This window comes from Saccopteryx leptura, chromosome 3, assembly GCF_036850995.1.
Source record: "Saccopteryx leptura isolate mSacLep1 chromosome 3, mSacLep1_pri_phased_curated, whole genome shotgun sequence".
Taxonomy (NCBI): domain Eukaryota; kingdom Metazoa; phylum Chordata; class Mammalia; order Chiroptera; family Emballonuridae; genus Saccopteryx; species Saccopteryx leptura.
The window spans coordinates 302358975-302384967 of NC_089505.1; the positions used below are offsets into that span (position 1 = coordinate 302358975).

The 25993-nt window shown below is 39.2% G+C and overlaps 1 protein-coding gene and 1 pseudogene across 1 annotated transcript; one reads left to right on the top strand and one right to left on the bottom strand.

Moving 5' to 3' along the window:
• Positions 1–2363: 2363 nt before the first annotated feature.
• Positions 2364–25527, bottom strand: LY96 (lymphocyte antigen 96). The gene is made up of 5 exons (XM_066372436.1): positions 25320–25527; positions 22061–22150; positions 17618–17746; positions 4022–4074; positions 2364–2491 (listed from the first exon to the last, which is right to left on the bottom strand). The coding sequence occupies exons 1-5, from the start codon at positions 25429–25431 to the stop codon at positions 2393–2395; spliced, it is 483 nt and encodes a 160-aa protein (XP_066228533.1). The 5' UTR covers positions 25432–25527; the 3' UTR covers positions 2364–2392.
• On the top strand, positions 10487–10529 carry LOC136401684 (U6atac minor spliceosomal RNA; annotated as a pseudogene).
• Positions 25528–25993: the final 466 nt, after the last annotated feature.

The following is a 25993-nucleotide window of genomic DNA, read 5'->3' on the forward strand; positions in this document are numbered from 1 at the left end:
AATGGAATCATCCGTGACTCCTCACTTCGTTCCACATCCTACATCAAACCTACAGGCAAAAGTATTTTTGCAGTTGTCCGTGCCTTCAGAATATTTCCACCACAGATCACTTCTCCTCGTCTCCTCCATTACCTCTCTCTCTCTCTCTTTTTTTTTTTTATTGATTTTAGAGAGAGGAGAGAGAGATAAAGGCAGGAGGGAGGAGTGGGAAGGATCAGCTCATAGTGTCAAGGCTTCTCGTATGCGCCTTGACCAGGCAAGCCCAGGGTTTCAAACCAGCAACCACAGCATTCAAGGTCAACGCTTTATCCACTGCACCACCACAGGTCATGCTTTTTATCTCTTACCTGGATGACTGCAAAAAGCCTCCCAAATTTCTCCTTTCTTTTCTGCCTAGCTTACCACAAAATGTTCCTTGGGTTTTTTGAGTTTTTTACCCCAGATGCCTGAGCAGATGGCTGCCAGAATAAGCCTTTCTAAATTATGAGCTGTCGTTCTCCTACATCAAACTCCCATGGCTTTCCACCTAATTCAGAGACACAGCTGAAGTCCTAACAATGACCCATGAAACCTGACAGCTCACGCGGACCCAATCCCCACTACACACTGCTCTGACCTCCTCTCCCCTCATTCGCTCCATGTAAACAGCTCCTGCTTCCTCCTCAAGCACACCAGACACACTCTGACCCCAGGACCTTGCCACAAGCTGCTCTCCCAGCCTGCAATGTCTTGACTCCAAGAAAGCCATATGGCTTTGCTCACTCAACTTGTGCAAGTATCACCTTCTTAGTAAGGCCTTTCCTGACCACCCTATTTAAAACAACCATCATCACCTCCTCCGATTCCCAACCCCCTTCCCTTTATTTGTTCTCCATATCACATAGCATGTTTGCTTCTAAAGGACTTTATCACATACTTCTGTAGTTTTTCAGTCTCTTCCCCAAGGGCAGAAATTTATTTATTTTTTTTAATCTTAGTTGTTAAATTCTGTCTACCCAGCATCTAGAACAGGGCCTGACACATAGTAGCTGCTCAAAAAATATTTGTTGAATGATTGAAGGAATATTTTGTGTTTTGTATTGTTTGGGTTTTTTACATGAAAAAAATGCCCATTTATCCACTCAACAAATATGGATTCAGGACAAATCCAAGCCAGGTACCTGATAGGTGCTGGGACAAGAGAGCTGAGCAGAACTGGACTGACTACACTGCCGGGGCTCACGGAGCTTCGTCCGGTGATCGACAGTTGAGATGATGACACAATGAGTGGTGAGTGCTGTGCTGTGAGGGGCACAGCTCTGCAAGAGCATGTCCACAAAGCAAGCTGGACTGCCTGGGAGACAGAGGTGGGTGTAGAAAAGCATCTGGGGGACCAGAGAGCCACAGGAGGCTGGCAGCAAGGCTGTGTTACAGGATTTCTCTACGATTTTCCTCAGGACCGCCTCTGCACAGGGTCGTAGTGTAGGTGTACCCCACACTACCTGCTGGTAATTCCCTCAGTAGCACCTGAGGCAAGAAAGATGCACACTCCTTACAGAGGTGAAGGGGTGAGCGTGGGGCAGAGTCGAGGAGTGGCACTGAGGCAGAGGGAACTGTGTGGGGGAAGGTTCTGGAGGGAGAGGGACGAAGGCACATTCTGGAACACAGACAGCAAGAGGAGGGTGGAAGGGGAAGCAGCGGGAGAGGCAGAGGAGGCGCTAGGCCAGCAGTCCCTCCAAAAGAGTCCAACTTTACCCCCAAGGAACCCAGCGTCCCAGGAAAGGCTGGGTTTGTTTTTGGTTCATTTTGTTTCATTTGCCTTGTGGTGACATGGCTGCACCTGTATTTTGAAAGCAGTATTGAAACTGCCTTTGTGGGGAGACCTGAGACACCTGACCAGGTGTGGGACAATCTGTCAGGAGGCAATGCTGGTCACCTGCCCCAGAGTAGAGGCAGGAAATGGAGAGTAGTCGACCAATTCAAGAGATTCATGACCTGTCTGTTATGTGCTAATTTGTGCCCCAACCCCCAAAATTCATATTCTGAAGCCCTAAACCCAGTACCTCAGCATGTGTCTGCATTTGTAGATAAGGTCTTGAAAGAGGTGACAAAGGTCATATGGGTGGCCCGGTGTCCTTATAAGAGGGGATTGGGACACACATACAGAGGGGACCATGTGAAGACACAGGGAGAAGATTATCTACAGTCTGAAGAGAGAGGCCTCAGAAGGAACCAAATCCTTTGCCACTCACTTCCGGTTTCTAGCCACTGGAATTGTGAGAAAATAAGTTTCTATCATTCAGGCCACCCACCATGAAGTATTTGTTATCCCAGCCTTAGCAAACTGATCTACTATGCAAAAATAATAAATGAAGACTAAAACCTTTGGAAAATAAAATAGACGAGATTTATTCTAATTGGAATCAGGGCGGTATATGAGGGTAAAATTCAAACAAAAGAGCATTTCTTCAGGATCCCCGCTGAAGGCTTCTGCAACAAGTCTGTATTGACCCTAAAACAAGGAATAAGAAACACAAGTAATATAAAATGTTAGATGACTCTATTTTGTAAAATTTTTATAAGAATTTTTTTTTTTACTAAAAAGAAATCGTTTAAATTAAATTGGTTATCATTTTCTCAATTTTCTAAAGGGATGAAATTTTTGTATGTCTGAATTCAGTGAGCATAAAACCCATTTATTTCCCCACCATTGTGAGAGTATTTTTTTTGTTTTTGTTACTGATTTTTGGAATTTTGATTTTGTTTTGTTTTAGAAAGAGAGACAGGAAGAGAGAGACAGACAAGAACATTGAGCTGTTTCTGTATGTGCCCTGACTGGGGATTGAAATGGAAACCTCTGCACTTCAGGACAATGCTCTAACCAACCAAGCTATTCGACTAGGGCTTAATTTCTTATTTATTGATAGATTTTTATAGAGATGAAGAGAGTAAGGTAGCGTGAGGGGAGGGGAGAGGGAAGCATTCATTTGTTGTTCATTGACTGCTTCCCATATGTGCCCTGACCAGGGATCAAGCCTGCAACCTTGACATTTCAGGGTGATGCTCTTACCAACTGAACTAACTGATCAGGGTGAGAGTATGTTTTTTAACAACTTTTTGAGAATAGCCTGTCAGATTTTCAAACATTGGGTATTATTTGCAAACAAAACCAGTGAAGAATATGCATTGTGAAAGTCTATTTTTAAATAATCACCAAAAGTGAAATGTGCAAAATTTCATTGTCAGGTATCTAATGTAAACATCTAAAATCACATGGTTATCATTCATGGAGGCAGTCACAGAGTTCAAGCCAGTGGCCGTACATGCTTTCACCCAAAAACCATTCAACATACTAATAATGAGCATTTGGCCTGACCAGGCGGTGGCGCAGTGGATAGAGTGTCAGACTGGGACACAGAGGACCCAGGTTCAAAACCCTGAGGTCATCAGCTTGAGCGCAGGGTCACTGGCTTGGGCATGGGAACATGGACGTGACTCTGTGGTACCTAGCTTGGGCCCAAAGGTCGCTGGCTTAAAGCCCAAGGTCACTGGCGTGGGCCCAAGGTCACTGGCTTCAGCAAGGGGTCACTGGCTAGGCTGTAGCCCCCCAGTTAAGGCACACATGAGAAAGCAATCAATGAATAAGTTATGGCAATGAAGAATTTATGCTTCTCATCTTTCTCTTTCCTGTCTGTCTGTCCCCATCTGTCCTTCTCTCTCTCTCTCTCTCTCTCTCTCTCTTTCACTAAGAAATTAAATTAAATTAAAAATGAGCATTTGCATTACTGTTAGCCATGCATGTTAGAGAAAAAACATGAAGTGAAAAAGAGTTTCCTTTTGTGTAACTTTTTTATATTTCCATATTCTTCAGGAAAAAAAAGAAATGGCAAAATACTCAAAACCAAATAAAATTAGAAAAGAAAACTTGAATATCTTTATCTCGAATCACAATTTTTAGAAGTTGCAAATTGCTTATCCACATTCTTCACAGATCTGTTACTGAAAAGGGTTAAGAAAGTACAAAATGACTGTTGGACAATACCTTAGAGAATTTTATCCCCTTGTAGGAAAATGGCACCTTTGTATTCACAGTCTCTGCAAACAAAACACAAAAACTATGGGTTATCACTAGGTGCCTTTTTTTGGTAGGTACAGGTGGCAGCAGTCTCAAACAAAATTGCAAAGAAACAGTAAGTCTATACCCTGGCTCTGATTCTCCTGTAGCTCCCCTGCCACCACAAGCCTTTCTCAGGACCAGCATTAGGGGATGCCAACTTTTAAGGCCCACTGAGTGATGAGCAAGTGAGTGCTAACATGCTTCCTCCCAAGTTATATATGTGCATACTTAACACTGCTGCTCCCATAGCAGGGTATACTATAATAAAGAAGGGAAGTTATTTAAAAAGTAGGTATGTATGATACTTACTTATTTGATTCCCAAATTTTCAGGGGTCTCTTGATAGCATCGATGTTTCTTAAATCAAAATGTCTTGAGCTCTGGGCCCATCTAGTCAACTGCCAGATGGACATATTCATTTGAATATTCCAAAATTACCTTAACTCAACATGCCCAAATTAGAACTCATTATCTTTCAAAATCTGCCCCTTCTTTTGTACACATCATTTCGGATAATGGCACCTCTATCTATCCAGTCACCGACCCTTGCGCAGTCCTTGATTATAATACGGGGTTCTTTGCCTGTCACATGGAATCAGTCAGCATGCCCCACCAGTTCTTTCTCCCTGCATGCTCTTCTGTCTCCTCCCCTTCAAGCCAGGGCCACCATCTTTCTCAGCCCTCCTAGCTGCTCTGACTTCTAACCAAGTTTCCTGCCAACCAACACCCCCTCCTTCCATATGGACATTAGTTTTCTCAGAAATGGACAGCCATGGGGCATTCCCACCCACTGCTAATGAGCTGCAGGCCAAAATTTTGCACATGACTTATGTGCTTGCTCCTGTACCCTATCCTAGGCTCATCTTCAGCAGTTCCCCACAAACACATTCTGCTCCAGCTACCAAAAACAACTACTCTCCAAATAGGCCATACTCTCTCATGGCTAGATATGGCTGCACATGCTGTTTCCTCTCCAGGAGTGTCCTTCCTTCCCACTCTCTGACTCAAGGCTCTAATAAAATACTCTTGGAAGCCTTTATCTGAGTTGTCCTGCCACAGTAAATTGACAACTATGTAATAATTAAAACTTAGAGCATATCATTCTATTAGCTTTCTGACATTTTGTTGTTGTTTTTGTTCCCATGACTGTCTCTCCCAGACTTTCTGAGGAGGGAGTCCCTATCATGCAACTTTGGATCACAGGAGCCTAAATTGTGACCTGCTCAAATTCAGTTCAACAGATGTTTGGGGAAGGCAAGGATGGAAGGAAGGAAGGAGCAGGCAGGCCGGGTTCAGCCTGATACATCTTAGGTCTCCAGAAAATGAAACTTCCAAAAATTCAGATAAAATGTCAACATAATCCCATAGAAAATATGTAAAATCATTGTGAAACAGTTGTTTAAAAAAAAAAAACAGTAATCTATCAAGAGAATTTGTTTTCAAAGAGAATACATGGTACAGTGGAAGAGTAAGTCTTCAGAGTCCAGAGCTACTCGGTTACTAGCTCTCCGAATAACCTTGAGCAAGTTTCTGAAACACTCAGGCATTAGTTTCCTCACTTATGAAAATGATAGGCCTGTAAAACCAGGAACAAAAGAAGTAGTCGACATAAATATTTATTATTTAATAACCATCATTCTTGAGATTTGTTTGGAGGTTCTAGCAGGGGAGTGCAGCTACTCGTATACTCTTGACCGAAGAATGGTCATCTCCTCTATTGGGGAAGGTTGTCCTCTTCAACCGAGCACGCAGCTTCAAGAGGGACACACATGGAGCAGTGAGGGAGGAAAGGGACACCTGCCTAGCCAGCCAGATCAGCCAAATCATTCCTGGCGATTGATGAGGTGACAGATGTCGCAGCCAGATCGCCCTCACCTCCACCATCATTCTTGAATTCCTACTCTGAGCACTGTTTTACATGCATGCTCTAATTTAATCATTGGTACTATAAAAAAATAGTTTTCACTGTGCCCATTTTACAGATGAGTAAAATGAGGCTGATTGAGGTTAAGTAACACAGCCAAGGTCACACCGCTAGTAGATAGTAAATCTGGGACACTGACTCAGGTCTGGGAGATTCTGAACCCAGACTGACCAGCAATCAGTTCGCAATGACTTGTATGTGGTTGAGTCGCAGATAATTAGTGATAGGAACAGATAGCTGGCTGGGAGACGCACACAGCAAGTACACTGATTTACTTAGAAATTATTTTCTTAATGACAGCTAGCAATTGTACAACCATATAATCAAATTGATGACCTTGTCAAAGCAAGGATAAGTTTTTCTGTTATAAATTTTTATATACTATAATTTTATTAATTCCTTACCCTTATTTTTCATTTTTGGCCCCATCTCTATCTAATTTATGCTATGTTGTTAAATTTAATATATGCATGTAAATGACCTGAAATATTTTTTTTAAACAAGAGAAGGCACAGTCAATGGTAAATAATTATATGGGAAAACATTCAACTTCAATAGTAATAAAAAAGGTTAATAAAAAATTAAGTATAAGTTTTTTTTCTAATAAAGTTTTTTAAACCTTCTTTTTCTAAAAATGATAATGCCCAATGTTAACAAGACAGAGAGTAATCTACTACACTTAATACTTTGCTGGTGATACAATGTATAAATTTGTATGGTCCTTTAGAAAAGCACTTTGGTCTTATGTGAACAAAAACACAAATATACTAAAACCATTTAAGCTTAGAAATCTCCCTGGGAGCCATCCGTAACTCCTTCTTTTAAACATAGGAATATTCAAATCTAAAATATGAGAAAAGTTATATGCAAAAACATGTGGATTATAATAGTACTTATAATAGTACAAATCCCAGAAGGACACTAAATGTCCAATAGGAGAATGGTTGAGTGAACCAGGGCATAGCCTACTAAGGAAGAGCTTTCCCTGTGAAATGTTTGCACTCTGATTTTTGAACCACATGGATGTGGTAATCTAGTCAAAAGAATTAAGGTTTATAATGAAAGTTAAGTATATTTACAACCACATAAACTATATGTATAGATTAAAATAAGAAAAGTAAATACTCCCAAATGACTTCAGATAGATGATTCTGTGACTTCTCTATTGTTTATACTTTCTAATTTTTGGTAATGTGACAGCATGATATTTATAATCTTTTAAGCTATTTAAAATACTAGTTTAAAAATTAAGAAAAAATTTATAAGTTTGCAATAAGTGACCTTAAGGTCTTAAATTCTGAAATTTTATGGTTCTGTGAAAAATTCCAGGGTGGAGGTAAAAGAGGTGAAGACACTGGTGAAACCAATGTAGTTGCATAGTAAAATTAATGAGTTTCTATGAAAAATGATAAATGTAATGTTTAGAAAAAGAGACCCATCACCAAGGGTAAATGTACAATATTAACCTGAACCAGGTAAAAAATTTTAATATCTCTTCAAACACATTCAAGTGTCATCTTAATAATAACTCAGTAACAGGAGATTCCAAGATGGCAACAGAGTAGGCAGACATTCCAACTGCCACTTCTCGGGACCAAATTGGATTACAACTTAATTTAAGAACAATTATCATGAAAAAACAACTTTGCACTAAACAAAGAGGACTCTATAACCAAAGATCACAGAAGAAGCCACCCCAAGACTGGTAGGAAGGGCAGAGATGTGGTGGGTGCTGCCCGATTCCGAGGAGCGAGGGGCGGTGGAGTGTCCAGAGGGACTCTCACTGCAGGGAGAGTGACCCTGAGAGGTGAGGGTCCTCAACCCCAGGCCTGGAGCCCCAGCCTAGAGCCCCAGTGACTAGAAGAGGCAACCAGACAGCACTGAGTGGTGAAAAATCAGGGTTTCTGTCTGTGAGAAAGAGTCAGCTTTCAGAGACACAGATTCTGCCTTAAAGGGCCCATGCAGAAAACCTCACTCATAGCCACTTATCTGGGGCTACAGGGGCGGGAGAGCTGAGAAGACTAGAGTTGCATGAGGAGAGTGTAAAGTTGGAGGCACAGGGAGAGACATGGTGACGGTGACCGGAACAACTGCACTGAATCATTCTCCGGTGCAAAAGTGGCCATTTCCATGGGAGGAGCACTCCCTTTGTCCTGCACCAGCCTTGGGAAAGGCAGCTGCCCCATCTCCGGAAATCTCTCCAGATCCAGCCAGGACAAAGGGTCTTTCAAAAGGCGAGGAAGCAGGAGCCAGGTCAGTGACTCAGGTTTCTGGTGAGACCTGAGCTAAACCTACCACCTTCCACTGCTGAGAATGCGACATGCCCCCAGGGAGTGGGTGGACAAATCACACCTATGGATCTCAGAGGCCACACCCACCACACTCCTGTGGCAACACCGTACTGAGGTTTGTAAGAAGAAGTCTGGATAGAATGACAACTGGGGCCAAGGAGCAAGCCAAACCCACTACCCATCCTAATCCCTGGATTTCCCTGCTGGGCCCAGCAAGCAGCCAGCAGTCAGAGGCAGCAGAAAGAACTCAGGGAAATTCAGACTTTTCTGAAGCTCACCTTGTTGGGGAGAAATAAAATTCGAGTATCCAGCAGAGGCTGAGAAAGTAGGCCCTGGAGTAGGGGGGCACAATCCCTGTACTGAGCTACTGCCCAAGAGATCCCTGAAGTAGAGGGTCCCACTAACGTTATATTCCCAATCTCAGCTGCCCTGACCCAACAAGCTTGCACTCTGTACAGGGGTTGGTTAGGTGAGGCCAGACAGGCCCACACTACAGTCTATCAACAAAAGACACTGGAAAGACAAGGCAGCTGCAAGAGGAGCTGGAACAGCTGAAAAGTGGAAGCAAATCTTTCAGAGTTTGCAGCTTGTACAGAGCTGTTGACTGCTCTAAGCAGGAGGAAGCTGATCCTTACAGAGTAGTTGGCCTCTTCCACACTACCCAGGCACAGAAATCACCAACACAAACAGCAAAAAGAGGAGTTGCTGCTGACAAGTAGCACACAGCAGATTACAAACAACAGATGATGCCAACCTGAGAAGATCTAGAAACAACACAACTGATAGTTAGAGGCAAACAACTTAAACCCCTAGACTCAGGTAGCTATTCAAACAGCACACCCAAAGGAGGAGTCTATACACAGAAAAACTGGGAAGACAGAGAAATGCAATCCAAATGAATCAACAAGAGAAATTCCCAGAAAAAGAACAGAATAAGATGGAAGTAAGTAACCAAATTACAGGTGCAAAGTTTAAAATAATGATTGTTAGAATGCTCAAGGATTATAGGGCAACAATGGATGGACATAATGAGCACCTAAATAAAGAGATAGCAAGGATCAAAAAGGACATTGAGATCATAAAAAAGAATTAGTCAGAAATGACAAATAAAATATCATAAATGAAGACTACACTAGAAGGAATTAACAGCAGGCTGGATGAAGCAGAGGACTGAATCAGTGATTTAGAGGACAAGATAAACAAAAGCACAGAAGCAGAGCAGCAAAAAGAAAAGAGGCTCAAAAAATCTGAGGAAACTCTAAGAGAGCTCTGCCACAACATGAAGAGAAATAACATCCACATCATAGGAGTTCCTGAAGGAGAAGAGAACAAACAAGGGATAGAGAACCTGATTGAAGAAATCATAGCTGAAAACTTCCCTAAATTGATGAAGGGAAAAGTCACACAAGTTCAAGAAGCCCAGAGAATCCCATAAAGAGGAACCCAAGGAGGCCTACACCAAGAGACATCATAATTAAAATACCAAAGTTAAAAAGATAAAGAAAGAGCCTGACCTCTGGTGGCGCAGTGGATAAAGCGTTGACCTGGGAACACTGAGGTTGCCGGTTCAAAACCCTGCACTTGTCTGGTCAAGGCATATATGGGAGTTGATGCTTTCTGCTCCTCTCCCCTTTCTCTCTCTCTCTCTCTCCCTCCCTCCCTCCCTCCTCTCTAAAATGAATAAATAAAAATTAAAATTAAAAATTAAAAAAAGATAAAGAAAGAATACTAAAGGCTGCAAGAGAAAAGCAGTCAATTACCTACAAAGGAGCCCTCATAGAAAAGACAGAATGACATCTGACTTTTCAACAGAAACACTTGAAGCCGGAAAGGAGTGGCAAAAATATTCAAAGTAATGCAAAACAAGAGCCTACAACCAAGACTTCTTTATCCAGCAAGGTTATCATTTAAATTAAAGAAGAAAAAAAAGCTTCCCAGACAAAAAAAACCCAAAAACTAAAGAAATTTATTACAAACAAATCAGTACTGCAGGAAATGTTAAGGGGCCTGCTGTAAAAAGAGCAAAGAAAAAAAAATTGAGAAAAAGAGGATTATAGATTTAAAGAATAAAATGGCAATAAACAACTGCATATCAATAATAATCTTAAATGTAAATAGATTAAATGTTCCAATCAAAAGACATAGGGTAGCTATGTGGATAAGAAAACAGGACCCGTGTTGTATGAAAGGAGAGAAGGTTAGCACTCCCCTTGACAGAAAACAGGACCCGTTCATATGCTGCCTACAAGAGACTCACCTCAGAACAAAAGATACACATATACTGAGAGTGAAAGGATGGAAAAAGTATTTCACTCAAAAAAAAGGGGAAAAAAAGCTGGGATAGCAATACTTATATCATGCAAAATAGACTTTAAAACAAAGGCTATAGTAAAGGATAAAGAAGGGCACTACATAATGACAAAGGGAGCAATCCAACAGGAAAATATAACCATTATAAATATCTATGCGCCTAATATAGGAGCACCTAAATATATAAAGCAGATTTTGATGGACAAAAAGGGCGAGATCAACAGCAATACTATAATAGTAGGGGATTTTAATACCCCACTAACATCAATGGATAGATTCTCAAAACAGAAAATTAACAAAGAAACAGCAGCCTTAAAGGACACAATAGATCAGGGGTCGGGAACCTTTTTGGCTGAGAGAGCCATGAACGCCACATATTTTAAAATGTAATTCTGTGAGAGCCATACAATATGCTTAACACTAAATACAAGTAAACGTGCATTTTATGTAAGACCCACACTTTTAAAGAACAATAAATCTCTGAATTCTTTTTAATAACATTGTTATGCTGTTGCTAACCAATGATAAATGAACTACTTCTTACCATTAATGCAACTTCTGGTGCTGCATGGTTTTGTTGATGGCTTTGTAGTCTGGTTGATACATGGTGAGGTTAAGCTTCATGCAGGCATTGAGACTTTCATCCGTTAAACGTGATCGTAGGTTGGTCTTAACATTCTTTAGATGTGAGAAAGACTGCTCACATGCATACATAAAGCCAAACATTGTCAGTACAGCAATACTTACATGCTGCAGTGTGTGGTATGTGACGGGAAGTTTGTTCCAAGTTTTGACAATCAACTGGTCCATGGGTCGAAGTTTTTTCATTTCTCCCTACTTGTGTTTGCTCACCAACTCTGCTTGCTGTCATGCAAGTCTTTCCAAATCTTCATTCAGTGGCTTGAACTTATTCACCCACATGTCTGAGGCCTTCAGGTCAGCAGCTTATAGCTCAAAATCTCTGATGGAAACACCGGGAATGTAACTCAGGTCGGTGCTATCCATTGCATACTCGTATGGATGGGTGATGAACTTAAAAAGACAAGCGCGCTCACAAAATTCTCCAAAGCATGCTTTGAATGACTGCAGGAGATTAGAAGCCCGCTAGCTGCTGGAGATCAAGATGTTGAGCAGGGTTAGTTACTGTGCATGCATCTTTAAACTCCCCCAGTTTTTCAAAGTGTAGTAAACGACCTGTTTCAATGTCAGCGATGAAGAGTTTCAGCTTGTTTTCAAATGCAAACACTGCTTGTTGAAGGGATAAGACTGTATTTCCAATGCCTTACATTTTCACATTAAGCTGGTTCAGGTGTTCAGTCATGTCCACGAGATAGTAGATCTTCAGGAGCCATTCAGTGTTAGCTAACTCAGGATGCTTGACATTTTTCATTTCAAGAAAAGTCTGGATTTCGCTCAGACAAGCCGCGAACGGCTGAGCACCTTCCTTCTTCACAACCAACACACATTACTGTGCAGAAGCAGACCAGGATAACTATTCCCAACTTCATCCATCAGTGTTTTAAACTGGCGATCATTTAAAGCTCAGGCAACAATAAAGTTGACCGCCCAAATGGCCAGTGTCACCACCTCACCAACCTGCTTGCCACATATCTGAGCACAAAGTGCCTCCTGATGTAGGATGCAGTGAAAGTTTAGGATGGTCTCTTTTCATGTTGACAAAAAAGCGCTATGAATCCTCTGTGTTTCCCCACCATGCACAAAGCATCATCAGTACACACTGAAATAAATTTATCCATTGGTAAAAATTTTTTTTAGCAAACTCAGTGAAAGACTTAAATAAATCCTACCCTCTTGTTGTCTCTTTCATGGGCAAAATAGCAAGACTTTACTCACGTAGTGTGTCACCGACAGCTACCTTGCAATCACGCTGAACTGGGATAAATGGTTTACATCTGTTGACTCATCGAAAGCAAGAGAAAAGAATGGTGCTGCATTTATTTCCTTCACTTGTGTTGCCTCAATTTAATTTGCCATCATGATGGTACGATCATGAACAATTCTTGCCGACAGAGGTATGTCTTTTCTTCGTTTGATTACCTTGTCTTTATCCAAAAAGTCATCAAAAAGTTCATTGGCAACATCAAGCAGGAATGTTTTGGCATACTCCCCATTTGTGAATGGCTTTCCGTTTCTCACAATTGCTAAAGCACCAGCAAAGCTAGCCAAATTCCAGTCACCTTGTTGGGTCCAAACATGAAGTTGCTGCTGACTAGCTTGCACTCTGCACAGTAGCTCTTGACATGCTTTCTTCCTGCTGTCCCGTGCTGGATACTTCCGTGCAAATGTAGTATGGCATGTGTCGAAGTGCTGCTTTATATTTGACCGTTTCATCGATGCAATTTTATCATTGCATATTAGACACACTGCAGAACGTGCTCTCTCCACAAAGGTGAATTTCTCTGTCCATTCCTGCTGAAAAGTACGATACTCCTCATCTTTTTTTCTTTTAGCCATCTTCTTCATCAAAAGGATTTCTGCAATTAGCTAGCTGACTACTTGATTAAAAGGAGGGAAGTTTACTTCCTGACCTCACAATGACCTGTGTACATTATGCATTATCCAATAAAAATTTAGTGTTGTCCCAGAGGACAGCTGTGATTGGCTCCAGCCACCCGCAATCATGAACATGAGCAGTAGGAAATGAATGGATTGTAATACATAAGAATGTTTTATATTTTTAATGTTATTTATTTTTTTATTAAAGATTTGTCTGCAAGCCAGATGCAGCCATAAAAAGAGCCACATCTGGCTCACAAGCCATAGGTTCCCGACCCCTGCACTACATCAACTGGATTTAATAGGTATCTTCAGGACCTTTCACCCTAAAGCAGTAGAATATACATCCTTTTCAAGTGCTCATGGTACATTCTCTATGATAGACTACATGTTAGAACACAAAACGAGTCTCAATAAATTTAAGAAGATTGAAATCATATCAAGCATCTTCTCTGATCACAATGAAACTAGAAATCAGCTACAATAGAAAAACTAAAAAACATTCAAACACTTGGAGACTAAATAGCATGTTATTAAATAACAAATAGGTTAACAATGAGATCAAGGATGAAATCCCAAATTTCCTTGAAACAAATGAAAATGAACATACAACAACTCAAAATTTATGGGACACAGCAAAAGCAGTCCTGAGAGGAAAGTTCATAGCATTACAGGCATACTTTAAGAAGCAAGAAAAACTCACATAGACAACTTAAACCTGCATCTAAAAGAACTAGAAAAAGAAGAACAAGTAAAGTAGAGGAAGTAGAAGGAAGGAAATAATAAAGATCAGAGAGGCAATAAATGACATAGAGGCTAGAAAAACAATGCTGAAGATAAATGAAACCAAGAGCTGGTTTTTTGAAAAGGTAAACAAGATTGATGAACCTTTAACCAGACTCACCAAGAAAAAAAGAAAGAGGACTCAAATAAATAAAATTGGAAATGAGAGTGGAAAAGTAACAATTGACACAGCAGAAATACAAAGGATTGTAAGAAAATACTATAAATAACTGTATGCCAAAAAATTGGACAACCTAGGCAAAATAAAAAAATTCCTTGAAACATATCATCTTTCAAAAATCAATCTGGAAGAATAAGAAAACCTAACAGACCAATTACAACAAATGAGATTGAAACTGTTATCAAAAAACTCCCAACAAACAAAAGTCCTGGGCCAGATGGCTTCACAGGCAAATTTTAACAAGTATACAAAGAAGAACTAACACCTATCTTTCTCAAGTTATTTCAAAAAATTCAAGAGGAGGAAAGACTTCCAAGCTCCTTTTATGAGGCAAGCATAATCCTCATTCCAAAACCAGGCAAAGACACTACAAAGAAAAAAGACTATAGGCCAATATCCCTGATGAACCTAGATGCTAAAATTCTCAACAAAATATTAGCAAACCAGATCCAGCAATACATGAAAATAATCATACATCATGATTAAGTGGGATTTATTCTTGGGAGGCAAGGCTGGTACAATATTTGCAAATCAATCAACGTGATTCATCACATAAACAAAATGAAGGATAAAAATTACAGGATAATATCAATAGATGCAGAAAAAACATTTGATAAAATCCAGCACCTATTTATGATCAAAACTCTCAGCAAAGTGGAAATACAGGGAACATACCTCAGCATGATAAAGGCCATCTATGACAAACCCATGGCCAACATCATACTTAATGGGCAAAAATTATATAAACAATCCCCTTAAAATCTGGAACAAGGCAGAGGTGCCCCCTTTCACCACTCTTATTCAACATAGTTCTGGAAGTCCTAGCCACAGCAATCAGACAAGAAGAATAAATAAAAGGCATCCAAATTGGAAAAGAAGTAAAACTATCATTATTTGCTGATGACATGATTCTGAACAGAGAAATTCCTAAAGTCTCAGTCAAAAAACTACTAGACTGATAAATGAATTTGGCAAGGTGGCAGGATATAAAATTAATATTCAGAAATCAGTGGCATTTTTATACACCAACAATGAACTGTCTGAAAGAGAAATTAAGGAAACAATCCCCTTCCCTATTGCAACAAAAAACATAAAATACCTAAAAGTAAATTTAACCAAGGAGGTTAAAGACTTCTAATCTGAAAATTATTCAACATTGATAAAAGACATCAAGGAAGATACAAACAAGTGGAAGCATATATTATGTTCATGGATAGGAAAAATAAACATCATTAAAATGTCTATATTACCCAAAGCAATCTATAAATTCAATACAATTTCTATTAAAATGCAAATGGCATATTTCAAGGATATAGAACAAATATTCCAAAAATTTATGTGGAACCAAAATAGAACAAGAATAGCCTCAGCAGTCTTGAAAAAGAAGAATAAAGTGGAGGGTATCAAACTCCCTAATATCAAGTTATACTACATGGCCATTGTATTCAAAACAGCTTGGTACTGACATAAGAACAGGCATACAGATCAACAAAACAGAACAGAGAACCCAAAATAAACCCACACCTTTATGACCAATTGATATTTGACAAAGGAGGTAAGAGCATACAATAGAGTAAGAACAGTCTGTTTAACAAATGGTGTTGGGGAAGTTGGACAGGTACATGCAAAAAATTGAAAACTAGACCACCAACTTACACCATTCACAAAAATAAACTCAAAATAGATAAAGACCTAAATGTAAGTCAGGAAACCATAATCATCTTGGAAGAAAACATAAGCAGTAAGCTCTTGGACATCTTGCAGCAATATATTTGCTGATTTCTCTCCATGGGCATGTGAAATAAAGAACAGGATGAACAAATGGGACTACATCAAACTTAAAAGCTTTTGCACAGCTAAAGATACTATGAACAAATAAAAAGACAAACTACACAATGGGAGAAGATATTCAACAATATGTCTGATAAGGGGTTAATTACAAAAATTTATAAAGAACTTGTAAAACTCAACACTAGAAAGGTAAACAATCCAATCAAAGAATGGGCAAAAGAGCCTGACCAGGCGATGGTGCAGTGGATAGAGCTTTGGACTGGGATGTGGAAGACCCAGGTTCAAGACCCCAAGGTTGCCATCTTGAGCGCAAGCTCTTCTGGTTTGAGCAAGGCTCACCAGCTTGAGCCCAAGGTCTCTGGCTCGAGCAAGGGTTCACTAGGTCTGCTGTAGCCCCCCGGTCAAGGCACATATGAGAAATCAATCAATGAACAACTAAGGAACAGCAATGAAGAATTGATGTTTCTCATCTCTCTCCCTTCCTGTCTGTCTGTCCCTATCTGTCCCTCTCCCTGACTCTCTCTGTCTCTCCCACAAGAAAAAATATAATAATATAATAAAATTTCCTTTAAAAAAAACAACAAAAAACAAACAAACAAACAAAAAAAGAATGGGCAAAGAATTGAACAGACACTTCTCCATAGAGGACATACAGATGGCCAATAGACAGATGAAAAAATGTTCAACATAACTAATCATTAGAGAAATGCAAATTAAAACCACAATGAGATATCACCTCACACCTGTCAGAATTGCACTCATTAACAAAACAACACATAATAAGTGCTAGTGAGGGTGTGGAGAAAAGGGAACCTTCCTGCACAGCTGGTGGGAATGCAGACTTGTGCAGCCTCTGTGGAAAACAGTATGGAGTTTCCTCAAAAAATTAAAAATGGAACTCTCTTTTGACCCAGCTATCCCACTTTTAGGAATATATCCTAAGAATACCAAATGACTGATTCAAAAGAAGACATGCACCCCCATGTTTATTGCAGCATTGTTCACAATAGCCAAGAACTGGAAACAGCCAAGTGTTCATCAGTGGATGAGTGGATTAAAAAGTAGTGGTACAAAAAAAAAAAGTGGTGGTACATATACACAATGGAATACTACGAAGCCATGAAAAAGAAGGAAATCTTACCTTTTGCGACAACATAGACCTGGAAACTATTATGCCAAGTGAAATAAGCCAGGCAAAAAAACAAAAATATCATATGACCTCACTCATATGAGGAATCTAATGAACAATGTGAACTGAGGAATGAAATTGAGACAGAGGAGGGATCAAAGGGACCAGAGGAAAAGCTGTCAGAGGGAAAGGAAATGAGAGGATGAGATCATAGAAGGGAAAGCTATTAGTGAAATTATATGATATATACATAACACAGAGATAAAGAGAGCAGGACAGCAAATCCTGGAGGGAAGGGGGAAAGGCGATGGGGGAGGGGAGTAAAGGGGGTATCAAGGGGAACATAGGGGTAGGAGGGAGAGAGATATATTTAATTGGACACTTGAATCTATGTAAACATAATAAATTACAATCAATAAATAATAATAACTCAGTAACATAATTGTGAAATGTTGTTTAAACTGCTAAATGCAAAAACTTAATGGAACTAAAAAGATTATCAGAAGAGGAACTTCACATTTTCAGTGTTTCATTTTCATGACTTTCTCCTAGAATATTCTATTTAATTCTCAGATAATGTAAATAAAATTCTTACCTCCCTTTAGCACTCTACAAAAAGAATAATCATCATCAAATCCTCGGCAAATAACTTCTTTGCGCACGGGCAAATCCATCTTGTTGAAAGAAATATACAGATTGAAATATAATTTTTTTATGTCTCTTCCTTAAAAAGAAAAAAATCCCATTAGTCCCTCAAATAAGAGATTATTTTATAAGTAATAATTAACACTTATTATTACATACTTAAAATATGCTCTATGCTTTTCCAGAATTATTTTATTTACTCATCACAGCATTCTATAACATGGGTATTGAGATCCTTGTCCCATAGATGAGAAAATGGAGGTTTTGAGACAGCAAGTAATGGACTGTAATCAAATAGAATATTCCACAGTAAGAATTATGTTCTATGCCTAAAACAGAGAAAACTTTTTCTTTTTGAGAAAACTATCAAATGAAGATCTAAAATTTTCTGTCCTAGTTACAGTTCTGGTAGGATGTTCAAAGAAAAGAAAGGATGTAATGAGAATCAACTCATGCCCACATTTTAGTAGTTTTGATGAAAGACTTCTTGAAGAACAAAATTAAACCTTTAGGTTAAAAATTAGGTGTATGAGCTATTTATTATTTCCTGATGATATGCCTATCACCAATTAACATGGAAAAATCCAATGAAAGTGCATTTTGCTCAATTCTTATAAGTTACTCAGTTGGCCCAACTCAAAAGACATACAGTCTTTTTAATGATGAAAATAATTGATTGTAACCACTACCTCATTAGAAATATTTTCCTAATAAGATCACCATAACTCATTGTAGCCATAATCAAAGGAAAGGTTTTCCCTCTTTAACTTGAACTTGGCTATGTGTTACAGAACTGCCGGTTCCTTCCTCAAAACCCTCTCCTTCTTTTGCTGGCGTTGCTCCCACTCACCTCTGGTTGTCCTCCAACCTCTCTGACTCCTTCTCAGTCGAGTTCATTGACTCCTCTTTCTTAGGGTTGTAGCCTCAGCTGTCCTCAATATTTACCCTGCACACTCTCCCTAGCTTTCAGTGCCACATGGGATGCTAATTCCTAAATAATCATCTTTCATTCCAATGTTTCTCCTGAGCACCATCTCACATATGCATTCAATATCTTTTTTTGAATGTTGCTCCTCACCTCACCCTACAGATCCTAAATTGATGTCCTCATCTTCATCAGCAAATCAGCACTGGAATTCCCAGTCCCAATAAATCCTACTGGTCTTCATTTCATCCCCATTCCCACAGTCTCAATGCAGACCTTCATGACTCTGAGCCTAAGGGACCACCAAATTTCGTAATTTGTGCCACTTCTCAACTTACAGGGTAAAGTATAAAGAACATAATAGGGTCTGCTTCAAAGAGTGGTCCAATGGTCTACTCCATGGACTTTAGCCTAACCCTGTCGAAAAGCAGGATGTGGCAGAAGTTGAAGAGCTCTTTGCATGAGAAATCCCTTGAGACACAGGCACGCAGCAGTACTACTGTGGTGTCCACAGACAAGGCAGGACAAGGGAACTTCTTCCATTTCTGCATGGTACACAGCATGTTCCCCATCTTCAATGACTCCAGGAAAAGGAAGAGCTATTTTGACATCTCAACAGTTTACATCTTGAGAAGCTTCCTGCCCTTGGCCATCACTGTGGTCATGTTGGGCACAAGAAAAATGGTCAATGCGAACTACCACTTGCATGGCTCAGCAGGCCAGAAATATTCATGTGCATGCTGGAGTGAGACCCAAGAAACTGGTGACTGTTATGTGGTAACAACAAAGACTATTTTTTACCTCACCTAAGACAACTCCAGGAACTACCAAAAATAATTTTCAGGGAGATTTATGGTCCAGCTTTATTTCTCAATCAGTTAATTGTATACAAATAATTTACTCGCAAGGCTATAATGTCTCAAAATAAATAATTTCCATTCCCAACCTATCTTTGATTCAACGTGTACTTATAGCTTTTACTGAATAGAAGTCGAGATAGCACCATAAGAATATGGTTTTCTATAATGTGACCCCACACTATACACAGAGACATTCTAGTATATTCTAGGGAAACTCAGGTCATAATTGCAAAGCTCTATTAAAAATATAACTGAGTAATTATTTCGTTAGTAAATTAATCTAATGTGATATAAATGTCATACTTAGTGAATGATTAAGGTATCGGTGGCGGCCACAGAGATAAGCTACTCAGACTTTCCTTCCAAAGAACCCAGTGGGAGGAAGGCGGCTGGCAGACAGCGTCCTTGCTGCACCTTCCCATGCTGCTCCATCGCATGCAACCTCCAAGCAAGTCCCTCCTCCAATGACTGAGCACTACAAGGACACTAGAGCCAGCCTACTCCTGCCTGTTATGAGACACTGTGACAGACAATTTTTGCTCCCCGTTGACCTGGCTGAGAGGGTCTCAGAGATGTATTTTGGTCTAATGACCATCATACCAGATTCTCCTTCCTTCTGTCTCTCCTTTCAAAAGTATCAGATCGGCACCTCCATTGGAACCCTCTCCTTGCCTGCTCAGGCATCCTCTTCCCTTTTTTGTCCACCAGCAGTTCCTCCCAATAAATCTCATATGTTTCATTCCTTCTTGCTATCTGCTTTTCAGAGAACCCTGAATGATACCATATTGTATTATTACTTGGGCCTAGAAGGATACCACTTGCTTCCTCTGTGTAAGAGCAAAGGGTTTGCTTGAAAATTAGGTTACTCATTATGTCAATAATTACTTCTGCCAAATTACTAAAGCACACCACAGAGACCAGAAAACAAAACTTGAGAAAAGAGGAAGAAATTGTAGAGCCTTAGCAAGGCAAAAATTTAGAAGAAAAAAAAATTATTTCTTTTACCCTTGGCCAAGACAGTGGAGGGAACGAGGTTGATTGTTCTTTGCCTTGTGTTATCACTAAGCCTCACTAATATCACCTCACTTATCCTTCCATGTTATCTACAGGTCTGTCCCTCCTGCTGCACTAAAAGATTCTTGAAGGTCAAGAGAATGTTTTATTATCAATGAATTCACAGTACCTATCACAATACTTGAAATATACTATGCATTTTTCAATGAATAAATAAATGTAGAAACAAAGCATCCAAAGGCAGGTTGAACAATTAAATTCAGAAATATTAAAGCTCAAGTTTATTTTCTATTACTTCTGTTTCTTACCTCTTTTCTTAGAAACTGGAGAACAAAAAACAGGGGGAAATCTTTATTTAAGCTTACTTATATGAGAGCACTTTGTAAAGTATAAACTCCAAATATAAGCTAGCATGTAAATTGATGATGAAGACAATAATGGTAATGAGAATGATGAGAGCTAAAGTTTTCTGGGATCCTAGGGCTTACACACAACAAAGCTGACAGGTAAGAGACAATAAAAGTTTTAGGTGTTTTCCCAAATACTCAGATCCAGCCCGATGCTATCACCATCACCCAATTTAGTTTTTACTAAACTGATATTTAAAATCACAGAGAGAAAACGTACAAGACAACATAAAATAAAATACATTGTGTTTTTTATCATAGCATCATCATTTTTTTTAAGAAAGGTCATCTTTAGAAGAAAAAAAAAATGTCCTGTCTTGTTCATACACAAATCTTTAACTAGTGAAAATTCAACTTTACTTATCAGTTAAATAGCTAATAATCGACAAAAGAGATACCTATTAGATAGTTAGAAGTCTCAACTTATTTCTACTTTTACCCTCATACCATTATGTAATGCCCTTCCCATGAGTGTGAGCCTAGTGACTTGCTTCTAACAAATAGATAAAGCAAAGTTGATAGAGTGACACTTCCATGATCAGGCCGCATAAGATTGTGACTCTATCTTGTTACCTTTGCTGGCTTTGATGAACCAAGAAGCCCTGTTGAAAAGGCTCATATCGCAAGGAACTGAGGCTGACCAAAAGCTAGCCAGGAACTGAATACTGTGAGCAGTGACATGAGAAATGAAGTGGATTCTTTTCTATTTGAGCCTTCAGAAGAGACCCCAGTCCTGGCAGACAGCTTGACTGCAACCTTGTGGGAGATCCTGAAGCGGACACAGCGAAGTTATGCCCAGACTACTGACATAGAAAAACAATGAGATAATAAATGTGTACTGTTTTGAGATATTAAGATTGTGGTCATTTGGCCCTGGCAAGTAGTTCAGTTAGTTAGAGCATCGTTCCAATATGCCAAGGTTATGGGTTCGATCCCTGGTCAGGGCACATCCTAGAAGTAACCGATGAATCCATAAATAAGTGGAACAATAAATCAATGTCTCTGTCTTTCTCTCCCTCTCTCTCTCTCTCTCTCTCTCTCTCTCAAAATCAATTAAAAAACAGATTGTGGTCATTCGTTACATAACAATAGAAAACTAATACATATACATTTGGAACATAATCATTTGTCATTGATATTTCTTGAACTCTTTTAACTGATCTACAAACATAAAACTTTGAACTTACTTGGAATGTAGGAAAAATGCAAAAATCCTTTGGCTCCCTCCAGCTTTATACAGGGTTCAGGGGTTAATAAAATAGGATATTTCATGTTATCTAAATGAAATGAAGATAATGTCAATAAATTATTTCCAATAAGTAAAGTATTCTGTAATTCATCCCCCAAACAAAGTTTTTAGCATTAAAATTGTATATAATGATAAAAATTGAGGGTGGTTAAAAATATCTCCCACCCCAGGCCCTGGTGGGGTAAATCAGTTAGTTAGAGTATCATCATCCTGATATGCCAAAAATCAGGTTTGTTCTCCACTCAGGGCACATACAAGAATCAACCAATGAATGAATAAATAAGTGGACCAACAAAATCGATGTTTTCTTTCTCTCTCTCTCTCAAATTAATCAACCAATAAACTAAAAAAATTTTATCTCCTTCCCCATAGGAGTGACATCAAGAAGATGGCAGAGTAGGAGGTCTGACACCTGTCTTCTCCCCAGAAACATCCAAATTCAAGAGCAATTCATGGACAACTTCCCTTGGTGAGAAATAAGAAAGTAATTGAAAGTTTCCTGTGTCAAAGGAAAACTCAAATTCAGACTCACTGAAGTTGGTAGGGAGATTCAGGACACCCTCTGAACAAAGACCCTGTGTCCGGCATAACAAATTCAGGAAAACAGTCCCTATCCTCCAGCTTCACTCAAGAGGGAAGAGGTTTGTTCATGAATCTAGACCCGAAACTTTCCAAGGGGATCCCCAAAGGACTGAAAAAAACAGAAAGTTGAAACACACCTAAAACTAGCATGAAGATTGAATAAGTAATTAAAATTTTTCCAACAAAGGAAAGCCCAGGACAATATGTCTCCATAAGTGAATTTTACCATACATTTAAATAAGAATTAGTACCAATCCTTTTCAAACACTTCCAAACTCATTTTATAAACCCAGAATTACTCTGATACCAAAGCCAGACAAAGATGCCACAAGAAAATAAAACTATAGGCCAATATCCCTAGTAAATATAGATGTAAAAAGTCATCAACAAAATACTAGCAATACATTACAAATGATCATGACCATGTGGGATTTAGTTCTCTGATGCGAGGACGGTTCAACAAATGAAAAGCTATCAGTGAGACACATATTAATAGAATGAAAAATAAAAATTACATGATAATTTCAATAGATGTAAAAAAAGCATTTGACAAAATTCACCACCCTGTCATGATAAAAACTCTCAACAAACTAGTATTAGAGAAAATTGCCTCAACATTATACAGGCCATCTATAGAAAGCCCATAGCTAAAGGATAAAAAACTGCAAGTTTTTCCTCTAAGATCAGCAATAAGGCAAGGACACCCACTCTCCAAATAGTATTGAAAGTCCTAGCTAGATCAATTAGGCAAGAAAAATAAATAAAATATCTAAATCAGAAAGAAAAATGTAAAATTTCCCTGTTTGCAGATGATGTAATTTTATAGAAAACTTAAAGTCTTCATTAAAAAAAAATTATTAGAACTAACCAACAAATTTAATAAAATTGCAGGACACAAAATCAACACACAGAAATCAGTTGCATTTCTATACACTAACAATAAACTATCTGAAAAGAAAATTAGAAAAATAATCCCATTTACAATAGCACCAAAAAGTGTACAATACCTAGGATTAAACTTAACTAAGGAGGTAAAAAACTTGTGTCCTGAAAATTACAGAACACTGATGAAAAAAATTAAACAAGATACAAATAGAAAGACATTCTGTGTTAATTGACTGGAAGACTCAATATTATTAAATGTCAATATTATCCAAAGCAATCTACAGTTTCAATGCATTTTCTATCAAAATCTCAATGATATTTTTTACAGTAATAGAAAAACTCTAAAATTCACATGGAAGTACAAAAGACCACAAGTAGCCAAATCAATCCTGAGATAGAAGGTAAAAAAATCTAGAGGTGTCACACTTTCTGACTTCAAACTATATTGCAAAGCAACAGTAATCAAAACAATATGGTACAGTACAGACAGACATATAAATCAATGGAACTAAACAGAGGTACCCAAAACAAATCCATACATATGTTGTCAAGTGAGCTTTAACAAGGATCCAAGTATGCACAGTGGGGAAAGAATAGTTTCTTTAACAAATGATGCTGGGGAAACCTGGATGTCCAAATGCAAAAGAATGAAATTGGACCCTTAACTTATACCATCCAACCCATGGTGAACAACATAGTGGGAAGTACCGAAGAAAAACTGCTCAAGCCTGAAGCTGTGATTTCAGAAAATGAGGGTGGGAGGGAGCAGCAGTGATAGAACCAGTTAATAGATTTAGGGTATGGCTAATTTTTTTAAAAAGTAATCAATATCGTCTCTATGTGGCCCTGTGGTAAAATTTTTATCTCATACTAATTCTTGTAAAATAGGTTTTAAAATCACTTCTGTTTTACAGATTAAAAAACTGCGGCACAGAAAGACTCAGTATTTTGCTCAAAGCCACAAAGCTATTAAGTGGCAGAACCACACGTACATCCAATTAGGAGTCCTCAAAAATCATACCCTGCACATTTATAGGGCACCCATTACATGCCAGCACTGTGCTGTGTGTGTGTGTGTGTGTGTAGCTTAGAGCAGCAACTTTCAACCTTTTTCATCTCATGGTACACATAAACTAATTACTAAAACTCTGCAGAACATCAAAAAATATTTTTTGCCAATTTGACCAAAAAAAAAGGTATAATTTTGAGTCATTCACACCAGAAAGCTATTGTTGTGTTGGATGTTGTCATTTTTCTATTTGACAATCTAAGGGGAAAGATATCAGTGTCCCTAACTAGGTAAATAGTCAGATACTGTATGTTTTAAAAATTCTTGCAGGTTGAAAATCACTGGCTTAGAGCAATAATCTGTTCCAGGAGGCAGGCAGGACTGTTCTTGTCAAGAACAACCAGTACTGGGGCTGAGGCAGAAGCTCAGAAGCCTACTGTTCCACCGGAACGGGAAGGAATCTGAAACTGAGCTTAAGATGGAGAAATCTGACCACAGGGAACAACAGAACCACTGGGAGGTCAAGTACAACAGTTTAGAGACTGGTGAGGTCTGTAAAAGTCAAGATAACCCACACAGGGAAGTCACCAGCCATCACTCTTGCTGCCGGCAGCAGCTGGAACACCCGCTGTGTACCGGCTGCCACAGCAGAGTGAGGTTCTTGTAAAAAACACACCCCGAAGTAGATGACGCGACAACTGCTTGTCGCTGCTGCACTTACCACAGTAGGTATACCACAGACTCACATCAGAGGAGTTGCAGACCCAGTGTTGCTCCTCGGGTTCCATAAATATGGAAGAAAACAAGGTGGGGAAAAGCATAAATGAGAACATGATTTCATATACCCAAAACTTTAAAAAAGCAAAGAGCGTCAGTAATTCATCAGCAGGCTCTTCTTCCCCTTTAGCAAGTTGAGAAAATTGAACTTAGTCATCAGTCACATGATTTCTAAATTCCAATCCAACTGTTTCCTCGTGTGTGCGCGTGCGTGTGTGAAATATTTGAGCACTTCTTGCAAAAGGAGAGAATAAAATGATTCAGAATATACTCTTTTCCAACACTTGACACAAATGAGAGCACAGAGCTTTAAAAACAAAGCAAGGTATCTCCCAGGCAACAGTAGCAAAGCCAGTCTGTAGGTCTCCTTTAGGATTCCAACAGACGGCCCCCCCTTTTCCATCTGCATTGCTATGCACCCGCTCAGGCTCTTTAGACAATTTCTCATGGCCCAGAGTGCTGGGCATAGAGATATGAACTGAATATTCAATGCAAAGTAGTTCTGCTCAGCAACAGGTTCGGCCATGGGGCAGAGCCTGGCTGGGCGAGACCTTAGTCGGGACACTAGCTGTAGTTCTGCACTGTGGGCTGGGGCCCTGCCAGGCTTGAGAATGCACT

Coding starts and splice junctions, on each gene's coding strand:
- LY96 (XM_066372436.1), bottom strand. CDS start 25,431: ATGTTCTCATTTATGCTTTTCCCCACCTTGTTTTCTTCCATATTTATG. Junction 17,747..22,060: donor GCATTTTTCCTACATTCCAA/GTAAGTTCAAAG, acceptor TTTCTTTTTAAG/GAAGAGACATAAAAAAATTA. Junction 2,492..4,021: donor AGGGGATAAAATTCTCTAAG/GTATTGTCCAAC, acceptor TCCTTGTTTTAG/GGTCAATACAGACTTGTTGC.